The following is a 24,571-nucleotide window of genomic DNA, read 5'->3' on the forward strand; positions in this document are numbered from 1 at the left end:
TTTCTTGTTACATAAAAAATGTTCTTACTCTATTGTTGCGAGGGGCGCGGTGGCTCAGTGGTAGAGCATTCACCTCCGGTGCTTGGGGTCCCAGGGTCGATCCCAGCTTGCGTCGTGTGGACTTTGTGGTGGACAAACACCGTGCTCGTGGGTTTTCTCGGGGTTCTCCCGTTTCCTCCCACTTTCTTCATTCCACCATTTCACTCATATCTCATTATCACCGTCTCCTTTAGCCTAACTGGCATAACCGTGGGACGTTAAACTTAAAGATTTCATTTCTATTGTTGCGAGTACAACTATGTTTGCTCAATTATAAAGTACATAAATCCACTTGTGGAGAAAAACATGAAAGCGTCAACTAGGTTTATTTATATTATCTTGCTATTCTACCTCAACATTATTGTTTCAAAGGAACTCCGAGCTACAAAAAAAAAAGTTTTGTTAAATTCCATACTGTTCCCTCTTGTTTTCGTTCTCAATTCTCCCCTTTTTTCTCGAATTTATTCCGGAAATCACTTCTAACCTTTGTATTGCATGATGGAATCACATTGTAACTTTCATTATGATTGTGCTAATTTGATTGTAAGACCTATGTTACATCATTCAGGCAACAATACATGTATTGGCAACCTTTCCACATATCCAACAGCTTCACCGTCACTCAGATGGAAATCCTGATCTGACAAAGCATTTCCACACTCAACTTTTTCGAAACACCAATTATCACTTCATCATCTTCAATATTGAAGAAAATTCCTCAGATTCAATTAAGCTCAGTATTTCATGAGTACTCAAACGTTTATTATGCTTTGTATGTTGATCACAACCTTCACTGGTATTTAGACTGAATAAACTATAGAAGCAATGATTGAATATAGTAAATGTGCAATATACTCTCGGGGTTGTTGCCAGTTTCCGAGTGCAACTATGAATGCACAGAAAATTTACACAAACAAAACATATCACTATTATATTTTGTACTTAACTGTTTGTATCTTTTTTGTATAACTGAATGTATTTCTTTGACAAGGGTTAGGTGGTAGAGCAGCAATATGCTGAACCTCGCCCGCTTGGATAAAGCCTTTTTCAATTCAATTCAATATAGACGCCGTAGCGACGAATCAAAATAATAGCACTAAAATATTCATAGATATCTTCTCTTTAGAATACCAACAAACACACTTCCTAATTATAACTAAACTTATAAGTAGATTGAAACGAGCGGTTGCAAACACCTACTTTATCCGTAATAATCGAGAACACATTGTAGATTATTAATTTTTAATACTCTTAATGCAGAAAAGTTATTAAGCTATTGAAGGTTCCAGTACATAAACCACATATTCAATTTTGAAGTGCAGTTTGAAGTACAGTACATTCAATTTTGAATATAGCATTTAGTACACCAAATATATTTTTAATTATTATGCAACTATAGTTGATCTAAGACTATAATCGCTTTGTTATTAAAGATGTGCATAGAGTTACAATTATTATTTGCTTCTTCCAAAAACAAAAAACAATATTTTATGACTTTGACTAAAATGTACTTCTCCTGCTAGAATACCCTCGTCATCAAAGTAGCCGAACTCATAGTAGCCACGAATTTCCTAATGTTAATTGTACATCTAACTTATTTTACCTTCGAGGCATCCATTTCCATGGATACCAGGACCACATCGACATTCAAAATTAGGTTTACAAAAGAGTAGTCCTTTGCAGCCATATTGCTTTATAGAACATAATCCGTTACAATCTTCTCCATAACGGTTCTCACCACAAGCTGGAAGAGAAAAATGTGGATTGTTACTTTAGTTAAAATGATACTTTTTATATTTAGTAGAAACAATCAAGAATTCAGAATGGTCACTTGATTCTTCTTCTGAATTGTCTTTCAACAACTACACCTTTATATAAGACATACATTGGAACTCTAATAATTTTTAGGAGAAAAAAATCTTTGAATATTTCCTTTTCTGCAGTTATCGTGTAATATGATACAATGGCGAAAATAATACTGCTACCTACCGTTTCCCTTGGGTACTGGCTTACGGCGTATTCCCTAAAGAAACTGTTGATAACAATTTGGGTCAGAGCTCGTGCTCTGTCCGAGCGCAAATTGACAGTAGTGAGATAAAATATGCGATCTGACATGAGTAGCCTCAGTAGTTTGGAAACTCCGGTTTAATCATACTTACTTTTATACACACACTTGTGTATACGTGACTGGAAAGCCCACGATCCATAAGGATTCGCACACACACAAATATAAAAGAGAATATTACTTTGGGTGATTTCCTATTTATTGAATAGATATATGTGTGTACGAAGTAAACGAAAAGATACTAACACAAAATTTTCACTTAATATACCGTGAATGCTTGAGGGAGTGAAATTTGTGCACACACTTGAGAAAGATAAACCACTTAATATCACGAATATATATATATATATATTTTAAATATATATATATATAAATATATGTGTGTGTGTGTGTGTGTGGGTGTGTATGTGGGTGGGTGGGTGTGGGTGGGTGTTTGTGTGTGTGAGTGATTGTGTGTGTGTGTGTGTGTGTGGTAGATGAAAATGCTAAGAATGCAACCCTTTGGTTATATTTGTAATCACTTTCACTAAATCACTATTAACGTTGACGTTGCGCTTTCACTGCGAAATAGGGGCAATGAGTGTGAGGATTGGAGGAAACACTAACTTCTGACGAGGCTCCACAACTCCAAAGATGATACGCTTTAGGCGAGAATTACTGGCATATTACTTCATTCACTTTTCGAGTTGATAATGTAATTACAATTCCACCAAATACTTAATACCTTTTCATAGCCGTCCCATATTAACACATAAATAAGTTTGTCTGCAAGAGACTTTCGTTCCTCCTCCACTCAATACTAGACGCCAACTTCTCGCCTGTACCAACATCTGGGAAAATCACGGTTGTCATGTCTCTGGTTGTTAGTGTATTATAAAATTTAATAAGAGAAATACCAAAGTTTGTATATCCCTACATAATACAAATATAGTGGTGGTAGAATTAATAGCTCTGGCAACACGTGTTTTAGTTTCGTGGGAGCAAAAAACTGGAGATTGCAATTAAACGACTGTTGCAGACAAACTTTAAAAATTTAGTCCATGACTCATGGATTTTTCATCTCATAGTTCGATACAAAACAGTTTAGTAAAAAAGAATGCACATTGGCAAGTGTGTAGATTAACTATTGTGTCTGCACTCATAAAGGCTGCGAGCACTGTTCTCACGATGGCTGAGATAAGAAAACGTTAATGCATTCGAATGCAACATTCAACGCGCACCTGTTTACAATGTAACAACTTCGTGTCTCAAAGATTTCGAAACGTTGATAATTATTGTTATGAAGAATATATACAAAATAGGGGTTAAATTCCAAAGTTGGGCGTCCGTTTCCAGCAAAATTTTTAAAATTTATAGGAAAGATATGGATAATTTGATCATTTTTGTGCTCGTTAATATATAAGTCTCGAAAAATCTGTTTATTTGTTATATATAAGCGGTTACAAACATGGGACTATACGGCGAGCGGAGGGAACTACTTGGCGCAAGGTAACCGAACAGTTGCATTGTGGGAAAGAAACGAGCATTTATATTATCAACATGGCGAATGTACAAGGGCAATGAACTAACAGTTTTAACATTTGTGAAGCAAAACGTTGATAACGAGCAAAATCGTTTAAAAGTTCGTGAAGAGCACGGATTAATGAACCTAATAAGAAATTGCAGAAAGTGTGGAAAGGAAATAACAGCGAAAAAACGTGAAGAAATCGGACGCCCAACTGCGGAATAAATGCCCAAAATAGTCTCAGTAGCGGAAATCATGAGTTGGTAACTTCACCTAGGGAAAGAAAAAAGTTTGCTGTTTCAAACACTCTGCTAATGAGATAAGAGTTTGGTTCAGAAAGAATGATTTGTTTGTATTATCGACGGCTACGATAAGTCTGAGCAACACCTGCAGGTAAAGAAAGAACAGAGTTTCTCACCACCTCGGAAACGTTCAGAGCAAAGCAAGAAAATAACTTCTCCTTTTCCGTGAATAAAATAATAATTTTGCATGATGATTAAAAGTTTATAAGCCCCTTCTGAATTTCATCAAAATAGTCTCGAAGGTTTGTGTACGCAAAACTGGTGTTTGTACACATAGCAATTTTAAAGTATTCAAAACTTAATTTGTGGGGCTATATAAAAGTAGCCCATCACCCGCACCAATTGATACCAAAATGGTCTCAATCCTTAGTGCGTCATTTGTGCTCACAACATATTCGTTTCTGTGCGGAAGGAAGTGAGAGATATCTAGTTTAGGCCCAAACACCACCCACACCAACGCTGACTGGCACCAAAACGATCTCCATCGTTAGTGTAATATTAGATACGTCTGTGCACAGAACATTCTCATTCGTATAAAAAAAAGTGTAGATTACGCAACTCACCGTTTGGTACCAAAATGGTTTCAATTAGATTTTTGGCTCTTGGGTCGAGCCTAGAAGGACTGAAACCATTCGAGCCAAAGTAGCAGGATCAATAGTTTTCACCTACGATTAAAAAGCAATATACAGGGTGAACGGTAACTATGTGGACAAACTTCAGCAGGTGATTCCGGACACCTGTACGAGAAAAAAGTCTTTCGAACATATGCAAACTGGTCAATAGTTTGGGAGACACAAGAAGCCGAAAGCGTGGGAAAATTAATTTTAGAGCTCCACTATCCTGAATGACAGACCTGAGGCGACAATGTCACGTCAAACAAACCGAACATGTTCTATCCAAAAATGCCTAGGCTGAAAAGGATTTCCCAAAGAAAGTGGGGAATCCTCGGAAACTGTCTGTCGAAATGTGGGTATAAAGTTGCACGGTTCGAAGTTTATACGAACAGTAAGTAATGATTTGTTGTCGGAAATGTCATATCGCCAACATTGTCAATATGGCACAGGAGTGTACATTTGCTATGTGGGTTGCATACCTGCAACATCAGGGAAGAGTTACAACAGGGAAAAATGTGCTCTTGAGTTACCATACATGAGAGGGGGAGTCGTTTGCAATGAGTAGAAGTAACAAATTATGTAAACAACTGCAATACGAAGACACGGGACTTAGTCGTAACAAAGATGAAAATAGGGTGCAAGAACTCGAATGGCATATGAAAGACTACTAAATAAGAGAAACATACAAGTGCATTGTACGAGTGGACCAAGTAAACGAAACTAGTAGGTCAGTCTTGCCTCGTTGTCTCGTCTTGAAGATACGTTTCGGTTTTGAAATGAGACAACACAGGAATATTTCTCGTCTCCTAGCAACACTAACAAGAACTCGAAAAAGTCTGGGTTCATGTGGACACCGAAACATACGCTGGTAGGAATGGCCTATGTTCTGAGAAAGAACTGAGATATGTAGGGGCCATCCAATTCTATTTCAGTACAGATACCATTCAGGCATATGCCGGGTACTATTGAGGAAAACTGTGACAAGTGTCAGGATGGTTCAAAATTTACATCTATGCTTACAGCAGGGCATTTAAATCTGACCGTAATGGATTAATAGAGTTTTACCCATTACACCGTCTTTTCTGCACCGGGCCTACACAAGCCGTGAACCTACGTACTAATGTGTACTACAAACAATGTGAACTCCCACCGGGAATAAAACCCTGGTCTCCCGAACGCAAAGCGTGTGGGCTAACTATAAAACTACAAGGGAACTCGGTAACACTTCATGTGTTTTGATCTCATGTTTAGCTATAGGTTTATAACCTCAGTGATAATAATAAAAAGGGGTGTCAAACACCCGAAACAAAGAATTAGTCAAACTAGAAATAGAATATTAAGAAGATAATGAAGTTACATTACTAATAATTCATTGCTTTATGTTCTTTATCATCACAGAGGACCTTTATATAGAATAAAGACGGAACCTATTAAAATCGTATCTGAAGTCATAAGTATTAAAGATTTGGAAGTATATTCGTTTAATTCGGATACATTAAATCTTGAGAGTCTACTAGAGTACAGTTGCGTTTAACCAAAGGTGCTCACCACTCTTGGTTTATGACGTATCTCCCTTTTCACTTGACTTGTTCCCTCGAAAACAGGATTTCGAGCTTCTTACTCACTCAATAGTTCTTACTTCCAATATCCACTTCTAAAAATGGGCATGGCCTTGATTAAGAAGTGCTTTTCTATGAATAATGCTTAGTTTATTCATTTTTTCTAGTTTCTCATCAACTTAAGTTATTTTGTTTACATCCCTAAAGTTTCACTTTACTTCAAGATCGTCTTTGTGGACACCTTTGGTTTTCAGATTAGTCACTCGAGAGATTTCTTAATTAATTGGAATTTAAAATAAATCTTAATACTATTTGAGGTTGAACTTAATACAAAAACAATTGCACAGGTTTGCATCCGAGAATATGGGCACCCACTGGAAAAACAATGCTGCTGGCTACTTCGTTTTCTCTGATTAGCGAGTGAATTGATGTTATATTTATGTTATTATGTCGACAGAGAATATGAAGGATTATCTATTATTTCCGTAGAATCTTTGTATCTAAGCCAGGATTTAATGTGTTGTAGTTTCCAAATACACAACTATAACCAAGATCACTTCGAAAAGCATAATCCCATTCCCATCAGAGTATTTCCCCTCAAAGTACTCTAACTGAATCAAGTCATCGATTCTAATTTCGGCGAAATCAAAAGTAGCAGACATGTCTTAGTCGGAAAGCAGTATCAATTCTCGTGCAAGGTGTTCTTCATGTATTACACACGATGTTATCATTAAAAATATCGTTTCCCTTAACCTTCAAAGCATAGCGTGTAGTAAGAGTATTATTTGGTTTTCATATTTATTCAAGCCGTATGTGAAGATATACTCAATTATTCATGCTACTCCTTAAACGGACAATCAGATTAAAGGGCATCTAAGAATATTAATTGAACTTTATTATTTCTGTTTAGTGCCCTCAAAACTCTACATATGAGACTTTTTAGTGTATAACAATCTATAACATTATATATATGAAATAATTGAAAGTACATGAAAGAAAGTCAGCATTAAAATGCTAAATCAATGAACCATAACAAAATTGGTCGTAGACATTTCACCAAGTGAAGTGATCTTCAATAGAATATAAAATATGTTTTATTACTTCTTAACGTCAGTCATTGTCTCTAAAACAACATTCCCTATAAGATTCATTGGCTAAGAAGTATCTTTTTCGAAAAATTCATTTAGTGTTAAGAAATTGTAAATGAAAATATTTGGCTTCAACAAACATCTACCCATCCACTCATAGTGCAACGATAATGTATATTTCGTTCGTAATCAGAGCAGCAATCTTCCAAGGATGTTATAAAATAGAGGATCTGCACATACGTATCTTCATCATATGAACTGAGTGAAGCCGAATAACAATCGAGCACCGTCTGAGCCGGCACGTCTGATTGGCTACTCTCGTTTCCGCCATGATTGTTGGCTCGAAACATTGCGATCTTAGTGGCGCGGAGTGGGCAAAGTAGGTGTGGCGAAGCTGTGACGTATGGCTTCACGATTTTGTTGTATGGGCAGATCCTCTATTTTATAACATCCTTGCAATCTTCAAGCACTTTTGGTATAAAATATAAGAGGAAGAAGAAGAAGAAGACGAAGAAGAAAGAAACAATGTAAGCAATGTCTGTAGATCGTTATATTTATTTCTGTTTGTGCGTTGCTATGGTGATGTTAACCGTTGTCAATGAAATGTTTACGATATAATTGAGTGAGTCGCCATGACAGTTAGATGTATAACTTTGAATTGTGATGTAAAACAAGCTATTCTTGTCAAATCAGAGGCGTAACTACTATGGCGCAGTAGTAATTGCCCAACTTGATCGCGTTTTTGATTATTCTCAATGAGGGGCCCCAAGGCCCGGGGTCAATGACCTAGGGGTACTTAGGACCACCCCCTCTAAATTTCGGTAGGGGTACCTTGGCCCACCCCCTAAATTTTGGCAGGGGTACATAGGACCACCCCCCTTAAATTTTGGAAATTGCCAAATCTAAAAATTTGGTGTGGTAGCCTAGGACCATAGTATGTACTTCTATCAGTATTGGGTGTCTATGTCGTTCCCTTTCATGGGTAAAAAATTGCCAAAAATTCAAATTTCGGGGGGTTTTGACCTAATTTATCCCCTTTGATGAGGTATTGTTACCCTATATGGTTATATGGACGTATACAGGGGTTCATTACCTATCATAAGACATGGGTATATTAATGCACCCCTTTAAAAATTTGGGAGGGGTACCTTGGCCCACCCCTTAAATTTTGGAAATTGCCCAATTTCAACATTTGGTATTATAGTATAGGACCCTAATATGTATTATGATAAATTTGGGTGGTCCACCTCGTTCCCTTTTAGGGGTACACAATTGCCAAAATATAAACGTAAGCAATACGTTGTACCACGTGTTTGGTTTTTGGTCGATTTTATCCCCCTTTGATGAGGTCCTATTATCCTATATAGTTATATGCTCATGTATAGGGGTCCATTACCTTTCATAAGATATGGGTACATTGGTGCACCCCGGGAGGGGTACCTTGGCCCACCCCCTTAAATTTTGGAAATTGCCCAATTTCAACATTTGGTATTATAGTACTGGACCCTAACATGTATTATGATAAATTTGGGTGGTCCACCTCGTTCCCTTTGAGGGGTACAAAATTGCCAAAATTTTAGTACAACCACGTGTTTGGTATTTGGTACATTTTATCCCCCTTTGATGAGGTCCTATTACCTTATATAGTTATATGGTCATGTATAGGGGTCCATTATCTATCATAAGACATGGGTACATTGGTGCACCCCGGGAGGGGTACCTTGGCCCACCCCTTAAATTTTGGAAAATGCCCAATTTAAACATTTGGTATTATAGTACAGGACCTCAATATGTACCATGATAAAATTGGATGGTCCACATCGTTCCCTTTTAGGGGTACAAAATTGCCAAAATATAAACGTTGTACCACGTGTTTCGTTTTTGGTCCATTTTATCCCCTTGGATGAGATCCTATGATTACAGGGATCTATTTCCTATCATAAGACATGGGTATATTGTTGCACCCTTCTTAAAATTTGGCAAGGGGTACACTGAAATTGTCCAATTGAAGCATAGTACAGGACCTCAATATGTTTCGGTGGTCCTATTACCAAATTTTTTAGTACAACCACGTGTTTAGTTATTGACTCAATGTATCCTATTTGATAAGGTATGGACGGGTATCCCCTTTCAATTTGGTAGGACCCTTCGGGTGTAGTACGGCCACGTGATCGATGATATGGTTTTGATGCGCGACGAGGTCCCTGGTCAATGTTCTCTAGGAATTAGGTGGAAACTTTGCCCAGAGTTCTCGTCTTATATTGCACAGTTCTTTAGGAGAATCTGATAACGTTGTATATGGAATGAACAATACAAACACATAGATAAGCATAAATTGTATTTTATTCATATTTTTGGTTTCTTCTTTTTCTTTCTTATTGACAATGTTTGTATATTGAGCTGGGTTTCTTCATTAGACCGCCTCCTCTTCTTGATTGCGATGATTTGTTTCAAAAACATAGCACCCGTTTGCAAAGCTTCGTATTGTGAATTCTGTAAAAAGAACAAGGAAAAAGATGCTTAGTATAGAAATAGATGATGATTAAACAAATACACTTTCAATGATAAATATGATAAAATTACCTGGAAGGTATATTGCAGCAGTCTACGATCATTAACCGTGGGTACTGTTGTGAACAAATATTGAATTTCACGCAGAGATTTTCCTTGAGCTTTACAGCACAAATAAAAATAAGCATAATAGCCACATACGGATGAACCAAGACTTTGCATTTGGCTATTATTATATTTATAGTACATACAATGGAGTTTTAAGAATGCAACATGTTGTGGTACATAAGGAGGAAGGCCATAGCTGTCAAAATATTCTCCAACACCGCGATTATCAATATAAATTGCTATCCAATGGCTTCCTAGTTTTGTAGATGGATCTGTATTTACAATCATTGCCAGAGGTAGAGAAAACCGTGAGGGCAACTCATCGCTTGCAAATACCCCGGTAAAATGATTTCTGAATAATGGACTACCGTTTAAAGCACTAGCTAATTGTAATGTATTCAACATCGTGAATGGAAATGATACATAACGTATACGTACCTTGTAATTTAAAAGTCCAGGATAATGTTGCGCTGGTGGTCGATCTCTAGGAGTGAGGAAAACTCTCCATACACAATACAGTTTGCAGGTGCTGCTAATTTCTCTTGGAAATGAACTTCCAATCGGATGGCTCCATGTCGTTGTAAATTCCAATAGTGACAATCTCCAGCAGAAAAATCGGGAGTTAGGTCAAATACAAACAGTGTATATCCATTCTTGTAGTCGGCTCTTGAAATTGTATTTCCAGTTGAAAAGGGGCCGTTGTCATAGAAACCACCGTTTCCATAACAACGAATCCTGTCACGTTTTCCAATCTAAAACTGATAAAGGGCAAGAAAGAAGAAAAGAAAGAAAGCTCTGTAACAAATGAGATGCATGGAATAAGTCGTGAGTGGGAACCCTTCACCCCTGGTGGGGATATTCATGAAGCTATCAGCTTATGTCTAATTATATTGGAATATATTATCCATTTCTTAATTTCGAACATACTAGGTTCGATCGAAACGAGAAAACTTTTTATCGGACTTCTGAAGAAAATAAAATAAAATAAATAAATACATGACCGTGTTTATTACATATAGAATTCCCAGTCACGACCCCCTTTTCAGTTTTATTAAAAATATAAGAAGAAGATGAAGAAAGGAAAAGGAAGATAGAAGAGAAAAGAGGTAAAGTAAGAAGGTGATAAAGAGGAAACTGTTACTGGATATTTTGAGAAATATGGTAAAGGAAAGTGAATAATTGTCGAATTGGGATCATTTCCAATAGCTATTGGGTGAATGTTTGGTATTAAGATAATCAAAGGTAGACACATGTTAACCCATACATCCCAGACCTAGATCCATTTAACCCCAACTACCGAATTATCCCAATCTAGCTCTGAGATAGACGAGAAAGTTTAATTTTACCGTTTATTCAATATTTCCAGAAGTTCTAGACTAATATCCAATATTTAAAAAATAAACGACGAAGTTGATGGCATGCTAGAATCGACCACAGAGAAAGAAAAAAATCAGAGTATCACATATTTGTCGAAGATTTTGACTTTCACAGTTCTCCCATGATGATCATTCGTTCAGGCTACTTCGGTCCTTTTTACTTCCTTCATAGAGCCAACTTAAATTAAGTTAGTATTGACATTCAATGACTTTACTTGCTAACTACCATTAATTATAATAAGTCACACATATATGTCAAAATAATTGGTGCACTTAATACTAAACCTACATTTCACTCACACACACATTCATACAGGACAATGTATACTTCAGGTTGTATTTAGTTGAATTAAACTAACCTAACTACATTTCTATAGACATTTATTACATTTCAATAAAAGAAAACTTAGTTTCACATAACAGGAAAAAATTTAATACATGAAAAGAATGTTTCATAAGCATGCACAGAAATCCGCTACTTTCAACAAGATCAAATAACACATTTCTCTTTCTAGAGATATTAAAAGTTGGATTACATAAAAAAAATTCGACAAAAGACGAAAGACAGAAAAATTAAATAAAGGGACAAAAAAAAGAAAATTCAAAGGTCAATATATTTAAGATTCAGTGCAATGAATACATATCATTGCAGAAAAAAGAAAGAAAAAAATAATTGGTTAATCATTCTTTAAAAAAACACTTTAGTAGCATTTTATTGAGTCTCTGTCCCAAGAGGAGACATTTCGACAATTTTATGAGTCTTTGTTCTCACGTCGATAATAACTCCTTTTTCAACTCTCTTTATTCACTATGATTTGTGTCCATGAGAGTATTTAATCGTTTTGGTTTTAATTACAGACAAATAGTTGCTTCATATCACATATATATTTAAATTTCTCATTTCGTCACTTGACGCACTTGATATAAAATTTCAAAGTTTATCAAGATTTAAAATATCGAGTCCAGTCCCAAACATTGGGAACATATTTCCATATTCCTGTATTCACATTACTAAATTATTGACCAAATTTCAGTTCATTGAATTTAAGATCACTAATTTTTTTTCTAGTATAAATCGTGTAGTCAAAGATTGTAGTCACTGAACTGATGAAAGCCAAATAGTTATGTTTCCAGTCGTAGGGGAAGGATTTGTTTCATAGTTTACTGATAGAAGGATTCGTTGGTGGGGCACACTGTTTCGTAGCTTACTAATTTCACTATGATCTCGCAAAATGAATTTGGATAAGGATTAGGGTTATTTTTACTTTTCTTACGACCTGCTACTTGTTTTATTTACATGCAGTATTTAACATGATATTCAACTTTAATAGTCACAAACATCAATAACAACTCAACAAAATGTCATTTATTGCAATTTACGCGGTAATACTGTATATCACAAATAGTTGGTCAATATCGGGTGTCAAAAATCTATGGCAACCTAAAACAACCAGGGTAAATACCGAGCCCTTTACATACATACTCGCATATATATATATATTCATATTACTCAATATAATAAATTTCACTTTAATATCCATCATAGTATTTTGTCGACATTTAAATTCTACATAACCTTTTTATATTCGATAAGTATTCATACTTGCTTGGCTCAAAATAAACAAAAACCCTGACTATAAAAATTCACTTTTTTCCCTCATAAGGTTGCAACATTGTACTTTATATGTAAACCCGATAATCAATAATCATTCTCAATTTACTAAAGATCCGCGTATAAAGAAATAGTTGGTGTTATTTAATAAGTTGACATAAGAGGTGGAAATACAACAAATAGAGCAGGCACGTAACTTTTCAAACTATGTAAGTACATATATATAGATGTATATACAGAGAAAGAAAAAATCAATGTTATTCGAAACTAGTGGGCCCAAACTACTAATACATACACACTATATGACCAATCAATAGAAAGAAAACCAGAAATCAGTAATCAATGGATATAAGTTGTACGATCAATGAGTAACAAGTAAGTTTCTAGGAATCTGAAAGCATAGTGTACCTTCTCGTCAGTTTCTCCCGTGGTGGATTGAATATCGCGAAAATGGTCCTGAGTTGTGCTGCAATACCTCCACGAATTGCATCCCTCGATGTCTCAGTTAGTACATACGATCGAAATAAGTTATATGAATATTGTATGCTTTCATGAGTTTCAGAAACCGGGGGGAGGTTGAAAAATTAAAAAAAACTCTAGAGGAGAAGTAGAAGAAGGATAGGTAAAAAGAGAGAAGACAGAACACTACAACTACGAAAGATAAGTGGTCGAATTTACGTATACAACATACTAGAACCAAATATTCTCTTTTATGCCAAAAAGGGTTCGGCTTACCAAATAAATAGCCGATAAAAGATCTCTGCAAAAATGAGACAAGTCTGTGTCCCCGGTGGGATTTTCGGAAAGACAAAGGCTTTAGGGAAATCCCACCACTCACCGTATCCGGTCAACACCCTTGCAGATTCCAGAATCCTCCGGAAGGTTAGAGACGGCGTTAATTTAGAATTTCAAAAGAAAAAAAATCATCCGACCTCTAAGAAACTAGAAGATTCCAGAATAGTAATGAAATTAGAGTAATAGCTAAGATATCCCTAATTAGAATTTGCCAAAATAATAAAAAAATTAAAATAAACTGAATTTTGGATCGGTGATTCCTATTGCCAAACTTCACCGATAGCTCCCCTTCGCAGAATGCGCTAAATTCTGAGGCATCGATTAATTTCCATCACTATCTAGTTTTAAAAAAACTGAGAAAAGAAAACGAAAATATTCAAGGGGGGAGGGGTCGATGCCCGGGTACGGTAATGACATAAATATTAATTTAGTAGCAGTTGATTTAATCGGATAGTCCGAACTGAGTTATATGAGCACTGCACAATAAATAAATAAGGTAAGCAATGGAAGAAAAAAAATCTCGGAGAGGCAATGAATGTTAAAGGTACAAATGACCGAAACCTGTACTTTTCGATGATCACAGGATATAGCAGTTATCTTTTCTTAGTTATCATTTTTGTCAACCATTAGGAGTAATTCCCACATGATGCTACCCTATCTGATGAAAGGCTTAAGATCCGGGGCTGTTATTATGAGGTACTTAAATGCGAAGTAACACACAATTCCCAACTACAATGTACTATCCAAGTAGCAAACTTGGTTGGATGAATGTACTGGTGTAGAAGTCAAAACGAGAGAATTTTTTTTTAGTAAACGTATTCATATTTTCACTATATAACATACACTAGGCCTATCCATTTAAATATAGGTGTCATATCATCTCATTCATATTTTATATCATATTATTATTATATCGTTACATTTAATTATTATTTACTCATTTCCACACGACGAAATATTTTACAGACACCCTATTTCATACATTTTACAAGCAGGCCATACACATATTTATAATACACACTAATAAATATATAATTATCACAATCTATCACGCTCAAACTACTACACGATAACATTCATCGAACCACGTACTCTTTGTTTCAAAGCACCCAAATTGTATTTACTTCGCAGTTAAAAAAATCATACGTGCATATTCACTGAAAGTTAAATTGTCAACGATTAATCTATTTCTGATTTGTTGATAAAACTAAAGCAACAATGGAATTTTTCTACAGCCAAGGGAAAAGAGAATTTAATACTACATTTTGAAACAAACAGTAACAGCATATGGGCTTTACTTCTATTAAGAAAATAGGTATTCTTTATTTCAGTGGATATTTCAATTACTACTGGACCTAGCGAGCTGAAATTTTCAGTACAGTAAGATCTCATGCTATCTTATATGAAGGTATACTCATCTGAACCGAAAACCATGTCCACGGGATGTAATTTGAGAATAAATGGCCAAAATCAAACAATCTAGATCACTAAGTCAGGCGATGTCGTAATGTCAACAAACAATTGACTACCGAAAACGGGCACTATGGCGCTGTAGTGGAGGCATAATTTACCGTGTACTGAAATATATACTTGTACTCAATAATCAGAAATCTATAATATTTACTCTGGTTTAGTATACTTCGAGTTAGACGAATGGTACTAAATTAACGCATATTTATACACTGTCCTTATGGTAAAATCATGCACTCATACAGAACTACGAACTACACACCACTATAAATACTACATATAAATACTATTAACTAAACAAACACCATTTATTTACATTCATATTGAGGAAAAGTACTCCCTTGTTGGTATATACAGTTGGCTCTATTTAATTTAGGGGGGGGGGGCAAAATGAGAAAGGTAACCCTAGGTCCAATTGACCTGACCAATTGTTTACATAATGATTGCTAAACATTGATGCCCTGGGGGCACCTTAACTAGATTTATTGAGGGACCCTTCCCCTGAAAGGGGAAAAGGCCCTAAAACAAACAATAACTAACCCATTCCCCCGCTAGAACTGGCTCAATTTGGAAAAGGGGATAGGAGCCCTTTTACGCTAGCTTAAGCTGCCATTATGATTATTAATATTACAACTATCAAACCTACTACGTACAGTACTTACTGTAAAATAAAAAAAAATCATATCTACCTAATACACGAACAACATGCACTAAACAGGTCGTAATTTCCCTAATCCCTAATTGAATCTATGGTTTGAAAGAAAAAGAAAGTAAAGTCACTATTTCACTCTGTCTATTCTAGCTGGGCAGCAAACATGGCTTCCTAGTAAACAGAAATCCGGAATTTGTTATTTCTCCTTGGTTTTGCAGTTCTTTCAGCTAAAGTATAGGTTTACAGGCTCCTATATAATCTTATGGTGTTTACTATGGCATTTAATCTGATTTTTAATGGATTTTCACTAAAAATTTAAGTCCTTACCAGCAAATATAGAGTAGATGCTGTTCACGGCTGTGCTCGTAGAATCGTCTTTTATTATTCTGATAACATTGCGCCGAAAAAGCCAGAGGTAGGAGAATTCCTCCAATCAGAACGAAAACTTTAGCCGCGGAAATTACAAAACAAATAGAAATTTGGCAAATCCAGATATAACCGGATCTGAAAGTGACTATGGACTAGTGAGGGGGGTTGAGGGAAAATTTAGGTACCTGGCCAAAATCTACATTGGTCTGAAATAAAGAAAATTTTATATCCAATGACGGAACTATGTTTTGGTATGACGTCAGAATGGTAAACCTTGTAACTATTCAACTTGTATATGCGAAAATGGGATTTACACTTAATCAAAATATAAATAAAATATATTATTCAGTGGGAATATGGTTACTAATGAAACCTTTCAATTCATTATATTTAATTCGAAGTAAAGAGAGTAAATAAATTGTGTAACTAAACCGAAATTGAATTTTAAAAAATTACTAGGTACAGGGTGCGTAAAAAAAATTGCCATTACTTTCAACTGTAATGGTACATTACACAGTATTGGTAAAATGTATGCCAGAACCTGAGAACAATGTGTGGTACGATGAAATGTAGAGATTTTCTGCAAAGTTGGGTTGCAACGGTTTTGAAGGTACAGCTTTTCCATCCACGTACAGTGTAAAGAAATTAATGTTTAGATGTTGAAATTCAAATGGATTGCTGGTAATAGTTCCACTGGATGCTTCATTCGATGTAAATCCTACAATAATACGATTTGGCAATGTTCCCATAAACAGGTTATCAATAGTTTTGGATTGTATATCCTTCGGGATGGTAAATGATTTCATTTGAACCCTTGTCAGAGGATACTTTGCCGGTGTAGATTGTAAAATTTTATTGTGTGCCAATTTAACACTAGGGCTAATGTTGACTTTTTTCACCTGCAACGATGCATCTAGAATATTGATTTTTGCATTGACACCACTTTCACTGGCCATGAGACAAAAGTTTGGTTTTTGCAGGAATAAGTTTCACACGTAATTCCACTCCATGAATTAAAAATTTATCTTGATTAAAAATGTCACAATGAAGATGTCCAATCATATCGAATTTCATACTTTGTTTTGTCAGTTCATAGCGTTGTTGAAATCCTTTGTTCTCCCTGGTGGTTGCGTTCATATGACCAGCCGTATCTTGAAACCACATTGCTGTTTGTAAATGTGTATTTTTAGCTCCATCACTATAATTGAGCAGTTTATCCAGGTACGAACGATATGGATGATTGTGACGGAAATGAAATCAGTTTATTGTTCAAGTAGATTTGTACTTCACTAAACATAGCATTTAGAAAATCATTGACAGGTGCAATTATTGCTTTATCAGTTTCGGTGAAGGAGGAACCATCTGGTTTCACAATTTGTGCTTGGATGTATAATAAGGTTTGTGGCAAATCAATATATTCATCACTGCTACCACTCACTACAAATTCTATTGGTGAATGTTCAGCTATTGAACTAATTGGTTTGTAGCCAATAATACGATTGTCCAGAACACTGGTTTGCGTAGGTAACGTTGAAAAAATGTCCAATTCACTTTTTACACATTCACAGGATTGATGATGTAAGAAAGCCATCGTTGAATTAATCAAAAATATCTGGTGACGATGCCAATGATCTCTTCTTCTTCTTATGTGATAATTTACGTCTCTTTGTAGGATTGATGGTGTTGTTGATCGTTGGAAGGTCAACCTCAAACTGAGAGCAGTCATCCCATTTTCGTTTATGATATCCACTTCCCAGCATAGTTTTCAACTTATTTTTAGCTTTTTCTTGTAAATTTGTTTTTGCCTCTTGCATCCGTTGATGAAACGATTCTTCCAGCGGTTGATTCGAGATCACCACATCATTAATCATATTGGCACCTGATTTTAATAATTCTTTTCCCACAGTTTTAGCTCCTTGCTTCACAAGTGGTAACACTGAACGAAATAAGCCACCAAGGAAACTTCCAATGCCATGTCCTGCTTGATAGGGACTTCCCACATAGACGTTGCCGATACCGGATAACGCTTGTTTTTGGTAGTATTGAAAATACGGATCAGTCATGACGACGACAACGGAAATGTAGTTTTGTAGACACCGTTCCAAAGGTGAATGGCATAGGATGACCTGTGCTGTCCCTTATATCGATTTGTATTTGCTCAAAATTCATTTTTTCCACCGGAACATAATGTGCAGGATTAAAGATTTGTACTGCATGACTTCCAAAAGTATGATTCACAGGATCCATGTTGACAATTCGTAGCAAGGGTACTATTGTATCTCCAACAATGACAGATTCAATAATGTCACAATAGACGTACATTTGTGATGGTAAGCCTAATCGTACATCCGGTGTATATTGTCCCTTTTCCATATCTTTTAAATCACTTTTTGGTTCAAATCCAAGCATTAAACTAACACTTGGTGAAATTTGTACAGAAGTATGGATTTCCTTTTTGGGATGTCTTATGAGGCATATATTATTAGTTGCGTCATGAGATATAAATAAATTGGTTTCTTTATGATGTATATTAATTGCATGAATAAGATCCCGTATATTGTTATAATAGCGTACAGGGATCGTTACAACCTTCCACGGTTCTTGATCATTACTACTTGATGATTTGTAATATATTTTATTGTTTTTACTGTTAATGTTCAGCAAAGAATGTGGATAATGAATCTCTACAATTGCCACATCCCATTTCTGGCGAAACTCTACACGTCGTTGTAATTTCGTAATATATGAAGTCAATGTATTTTCTGGAAAATAATCCATGGAACTATTACTGGGAAGTGTAACGTAAAAATCTTGATCAGGTTCCATTCTTCTTCTACTTCTTCAATGAAGTTGCAGGGATCTACGAATTGAATGAGGAAGGATATCCTTTCCACTGGAAGAGATACTCCTTTCTGCGACCTTTTGTTCTTGTACGTAATATTTTATCGATGAGGAACGTCGAAGGGAGCGGTACTGGTTGTAATTCTTCTCTGTAGAAAACACCATCGATGAGTTGATGATTTAAATCCTCTAGTCGATACACTGGTGGGTTTCTTGGTACAATGGCTTTTACTCTGAATATTTCCCAAGTCCAGTTCTCGAGGTAACCCTTGTCAAAGATACGTTTTGTTTTACTTATACGAACAGTATCACCAACAGATAAATCCGTATCTTGTTTTGAACGTTGTAGCTTTTTGTCGTACAAGTTATGCCACACCTCCAGTAAATTGTCCTGAGAAACGTTTGCAGGTGCCATTTTAATACTGGAATGCCGACTTTCATTGGATGCTTTTACAAGTAAAGGCAATACTTTGATGTAATTGTATGTTTGATATTTGGTAAAGTATTTCCACATACGATGTTTCAATGTCTGATTAAATCTTTCTGCGATGCTGGCTTTAATATCTGGATCCTTTGTTGTAACATGTTGCACGTCGTGTTTCCTGAGAAACTTTTGTACTGTCTTGTTGGTAAATTCAGTTCCTTGATCACTACGTAGCACAATTGGTTTCCTCTCCTGGAAAATCATTTCAAATGCATTCACTATATCCTTGGCACTTTTTGATTTTAGTGGTACAGCCCACCCGTACCGACTAAACACATCAATCACTGTAAGAATATAGCGGTAATTGTCATTATAGTTTTGAAGGGATTGTAAATCATTTAAATCACATTCCCATTGATCATCAATATTGTTGACAAGATAAAAATCTCTACGGAAACGACGACGTACAGGACGATGTAACGTGTAGGTAGGTTGTTTGTTTAAACAAAGTTTTATTTTGGCTAGAGGTATAGATTTTCCTGTGGCTTGCCATAATTTCTTTGCAGTAGAAAATGATGCAGGGTGTGCTGGATTGTAATAAATGGATTTCAACTTTTTGTTCATGGTTTGTACGTTGACCATTGTGGAATGATACGTTTTCTTTTTGGTCGGACTTCTAAAACATCATCATCATCATCTTCTTCTTCTTCTTCTCCGGAAGAAAATAATTCAGGTGCCGGTTTTGCTGGTGCAGATCCTACAGATGCTGTTGTACTATTATGCTTGACAATATAGTTTAATCTCCGTGGATTACCAATCAATTCTTGAGGTGTGTTTGACGATGCAAGGTAGTTGCAAAACAATTCCCAGCCTTGAGGATTAGAATGATTCCTCCGTCGAGTCACATCGCACATTAAATCTACAATATTGGATCCATGTAGTTTATTATCGTTGATGTACACTGTTCCTTTATGATCCCACGTAATTGCGTCATCTTGTTTTAAACGACGGAAAAGTAGTTCGGCTTTCTTACGATACATTTGTGGTATTGCGGCTAAAATTTCTTGTTTCGTGCTATCGTCAACATTCGGGACGTCACCATCTGGTTTCATTGATGTAATTGTAAGTGGTATTGGTTCTTCTTGTTTACGTATCACATAAAGATATTTCTGTAATATTCTATTGTACTGATTCCATTTTTCTTCATCACTTGGATACGATGTATTCAATATAGATTGCATTTCACGATCAAGATTAGATTCTCGATTTTCACTCACACGGGATGATGATGCATGCATTCGTTGAAGCATTTCTGGTGGCACTAAAACCATCTTCTTGCTATGTTCCATGATGATTATTGTTTAAACAAAATACTGGATAACACACTTCCTACAATAGGTGCAAGTAATGCAGGTAAGAATCCTCCTTGTTGTACGGCTAAATGTTTCTTCTTTTTATCCAATGATTTTGTATTGTCAACGAGATAGCGGAGCGTGTTCTTGTAACGCTTTAATCTTGACTTCTGCGCACTTGTCAGTGGAACATTGCCTTTTAAGACATTATAACAACATTCACAAATACTATGAATTAATGAAGCATCTGCATTGGCAATAATAGCTTTACGCAATCTTGGTTTAGCTTTGTGCAGAGCACGTAGCAGATCAGCGTGTTTCACTGTAGGAGACATCGTGACAGACTAAGTCATTCTTTTCACATGCACAATAATTTAAACATGTTTTGTTGGTATGTAAACATAATGATGCAGATCGTCTGGAAAAATATTTGTACGAAATCGCATTTCATCGGGTGTATCTTGCTTAAGATCCATCAGTAAATAGCCATGTGGATTTCTTGTTGCGTCTGCATAACTTTCTTGTAGAAACAGTGGATGTTCAGGCATGATTTGATAACTCATATGCTTGATTTGTGACTTGTCACGTGGATTTTTAAACAACACCAAATACGAACAATTTAAACTCATATTTCTATTTGCTTTACTTTGATGAAATACATTTTGCGTTATAAAAATCACACTAATATTTCGATGATGTGATCCTTTCGTGAACATATCAACAATATCACTATTCACTTCTCGCATATGGTCATCAATAATAATCAAATGTGGTCCATCTTGAGGCTGAAAATCTTTCATTCGTGGAAGTCCTTCGTGAAATTCTACTGGAACCGGCATTGTTGCATACACGTCTTGCCATTCTGCATAATACCAGTATATCTTACGAAATTTTGCATTGATCATGGTTGGGAGATGTGACAGTAATCGCTTCACAAAATACGTTTTTCCACACCCACTAGGCCCTGCGAGAATATAGGTAAATGAATGTTTCCACTGTGTATCCATGATGAACACTAACACCTTGTTTAAAAAATGATGCGTATTTAAAGCGAGTACTAATATTTTTGTTTTAGTTTGTAAATTCTTGCACTCACTGGTGTGAAAACGAAAAAAAACAGTTCATCTGTTTATCGAGTAGTTGAAAACCGTTTATTTGTTAATCGAATAGTTGAAAACCGTTTATTTGTTAATCGAATAGTTGAAAACCGGATAAAGTTTAACGGTTAACCGTGAAAGCTGATCACTGTTTGATTTAAATTCTATTTGAAAAATTTTTCGTTTCAAATTTGTATTGAAATTTTTGTTTGAATTTTTTTTTTCAATTTTTTTTTCAAATTTTTTGTTTCAAATTTTTGTTTGTAAATTTATTGTTTCAAAATTATTTGTTTGAAAATTTTTCGTTTCAATTTTTTTTGTTGAAAATTTTTCGTTTCAAAATTTTTGTTCGAAATTTTTTCGTTTCAAAATTTTTCGTTTCAAATTTTTGTTTTGAAAAATTTTTAGTTTCAAGATTTTTGTTTAAAAGTTTTCGTTTCAATTTTTGTTTTGATTTTTTTTTTAGTTTGAAAAGTTGAAAAAAAAGTTTTAAATGCCAAGAATCTTTCCTATCAAAGTTTCCACCTAATTCCTAGAGAACATTGACCAGGGACCTCGTCGCGCATCAAAACCAAATCATCGATCACGTGACCGTACTACACCCGAAGGGTCCTATCAAATTGAAAGGGGATACCCGTCCATACCTTATCAAATAGGATACATTGAGTCAATAACCAAACACGTGGTTGTACTAAAAAATTTGGTAATAGGACCACCGAAACATATTGAGGTCCTGTACTATGCTTCAATTGGACAATTTCAGTGTACCCCTTGCCAAATTTTAAGAAGGGTGCAACAATATACCCATGTCTTATGATAGGAAATAGATCCCTGTAATCATAGGATCTCATCCAAGGGGATAAAATGGACCAAAAACCAAACACGTGGTACAACGTTTATATTTTGGCAATTTTGTACCCCTAAAAGGGAACGATGTGGACCATCCAATTTTATCATGGTACATATTGAGGTCCTGTACTATAATACCAAATGTTTAAATTGGGCATTTTCCAAAATTTAAGGGGTGGGCCAAGGTACCCCTCCCGGGGTGCACCAATGTACCCATGTCTTATGATAGATAATGGACCCCTATACATGACCATATAACTATATAAGGTAATAGGACCTCATCAAAGGGGGATAAAATGTACCAAATACCAAACACGTGGTTGTACTAAAATTTTGGCAATTTTGTACCCCTCAAAGGGAACGAGGTGGACCACCCAAATTTATCATAATACATGTTAGGGTCCAGTACTATAATACCAAATGTTGAAATTGGGCAATTTCCAAAATTTAAGGGGGTGGGCCAAGGTACCCCTCCCGGGGTGCACCAATGTACCCATATCTTATGAAAGGTAATGGACCCCTATACATGAGCATATAACTATATAGGATAATAGGACCTCATCAAAGGGGGATAAAATCGACCAAAAACCAAACACGTGGTACAACGTATTGCTTACGTTTATATTTTGGCAATTTTGTACCCCTAAAAGGGAACGAGGTGGACCACCCAAATTTATCATAATACATATTAGGGTCCTATACTATAATACCAAATGTTGAAATTGGGCAATTTCCAAAATTTAAGGGGTGGGCCAAGGTACCCCTCCCAAATTTTTAAAGGGGTGCATTAATATACCCATGTCTTATGATAGGTAATGAACCCCTGTATACGTCCATATAACCATATAGGGTAACAATACCTCATCAAAGGGGATAAATTAGGTCAAAACCCCCCGAAATTTGAATTTTTGGCAATTTTTTACCTATGAAAGGGAACGACATAGACACCCAATACTGATAGAAGTACATACTATGGTCCTAGGCTACCACACCAAATTTTTAGATTTGGCAATTTCCAAAATTTAAGGGGGGTGGTCCTATGTACCCCTGCCAAAATTTAGGGGGTGGGCCAAGGTACCCCTACCGAAATTTAGAGGGGGTGGTCCTAAGTACCCCTAGGTCATTGACCCCGGGCCTTGGGGCCCCTCATTGAGAATAATCAAAAACGCGATCAAGTGGGGCTATTACTACTGGCGCGAAACCCCGCAATGGGAGGGGGACTTACATGAGGGCCCTTCACTTTAACCTCCTGATAGGTCTAATCAACATGCTTTTCAGTTTTGTATTAGTCGGCAATGTTCTGCCACCCTCCCCCTTTTTCGGTTATATCTGAAGGAAATAGCAATTAAACTGTGTGAAAAGTAGAATGTTCAAACATCACTTACATGCAAACGATTCAAAAAGGTCAAACGTTATTTTGAAGAGTCGTGTGAAGATAGTCGTCTCAGAGACAGTGAATCAAACTTCAGAATTAGCATCTATATTAAAGTATTTGGCATACTAAACTCAGTTGCATTGTCGTTTTACATCTTTGCGTGATACAGTATCCAAATTTTTCTTTTTGTTTCCAGCTAGTATAATTCATTTCACTCATCATGAAATTCTAAGAAGCGCACAGATAGTTCAAACACCTTACAGTAGTGATATTGGTTCTTCGTTTCCCATGGAAGTAATTTGCTTTGTAAAACAATTGAAATCTGAAATAAGTGTTCAGAATTCTATGTTTGAGCTAACAAGGCTCGTAATTGTGAAATATAAGTCATTGGCGTCTAACTTTTCAGAACTTATTACCGCTATTTATTTGTTTCTGACGCTCCTTGTCTTTCTCAGTTCTGCAGAAAGGTCGTTCTCAAAATTGAAATTAATAAAACAAAAAAAAAATATGTGAGAAGCATAATGGGCCAAAATATATTACGTAATATAGCACTGTTCTCAGTAAATGCA

General features: G+C 35.8%; 1 protein-coding gene across 3 annotated transcripts in view; it reads right to left on the reverse strand.

Moving 5' to 3' along the window:
* LOC145673403 (uncharacterized) overlaps positions 1-24,571 on the reverse strand; it is a 501,393-nt gene that overhangs the window by 144,380 nt on the left and 332,442 nt on the right. For all 3 annotated transcript variants that reach the window (XM_081743070.1, XM_081743067.1, XM_081743068.1), the window contains exon 15: positions 1,643-1,783. In XM_081743070.1, the coding sequence (XP_081599196.1) occupies positions 1,643-1,783 (141 nt within the window). The remainder of the gene's footprint in view (positions 1-1,642; positions 1,784-24,571) is intronic.

Source organism: Thermobia domestica, chromosome 16 (assembly GCF_964235325.1).
Source record: "Thermobia domestica chromosome 16, izTheDome1.hap1.1, whole genome shotgun sequence".
Taxonomy (NCBI): domain Eukaryota; kingdom Metazoa; phylum Arthropoda; class Insecta; order Zygentoma; family Lepismatidae; genus Thermobia; species Thermobia domestica.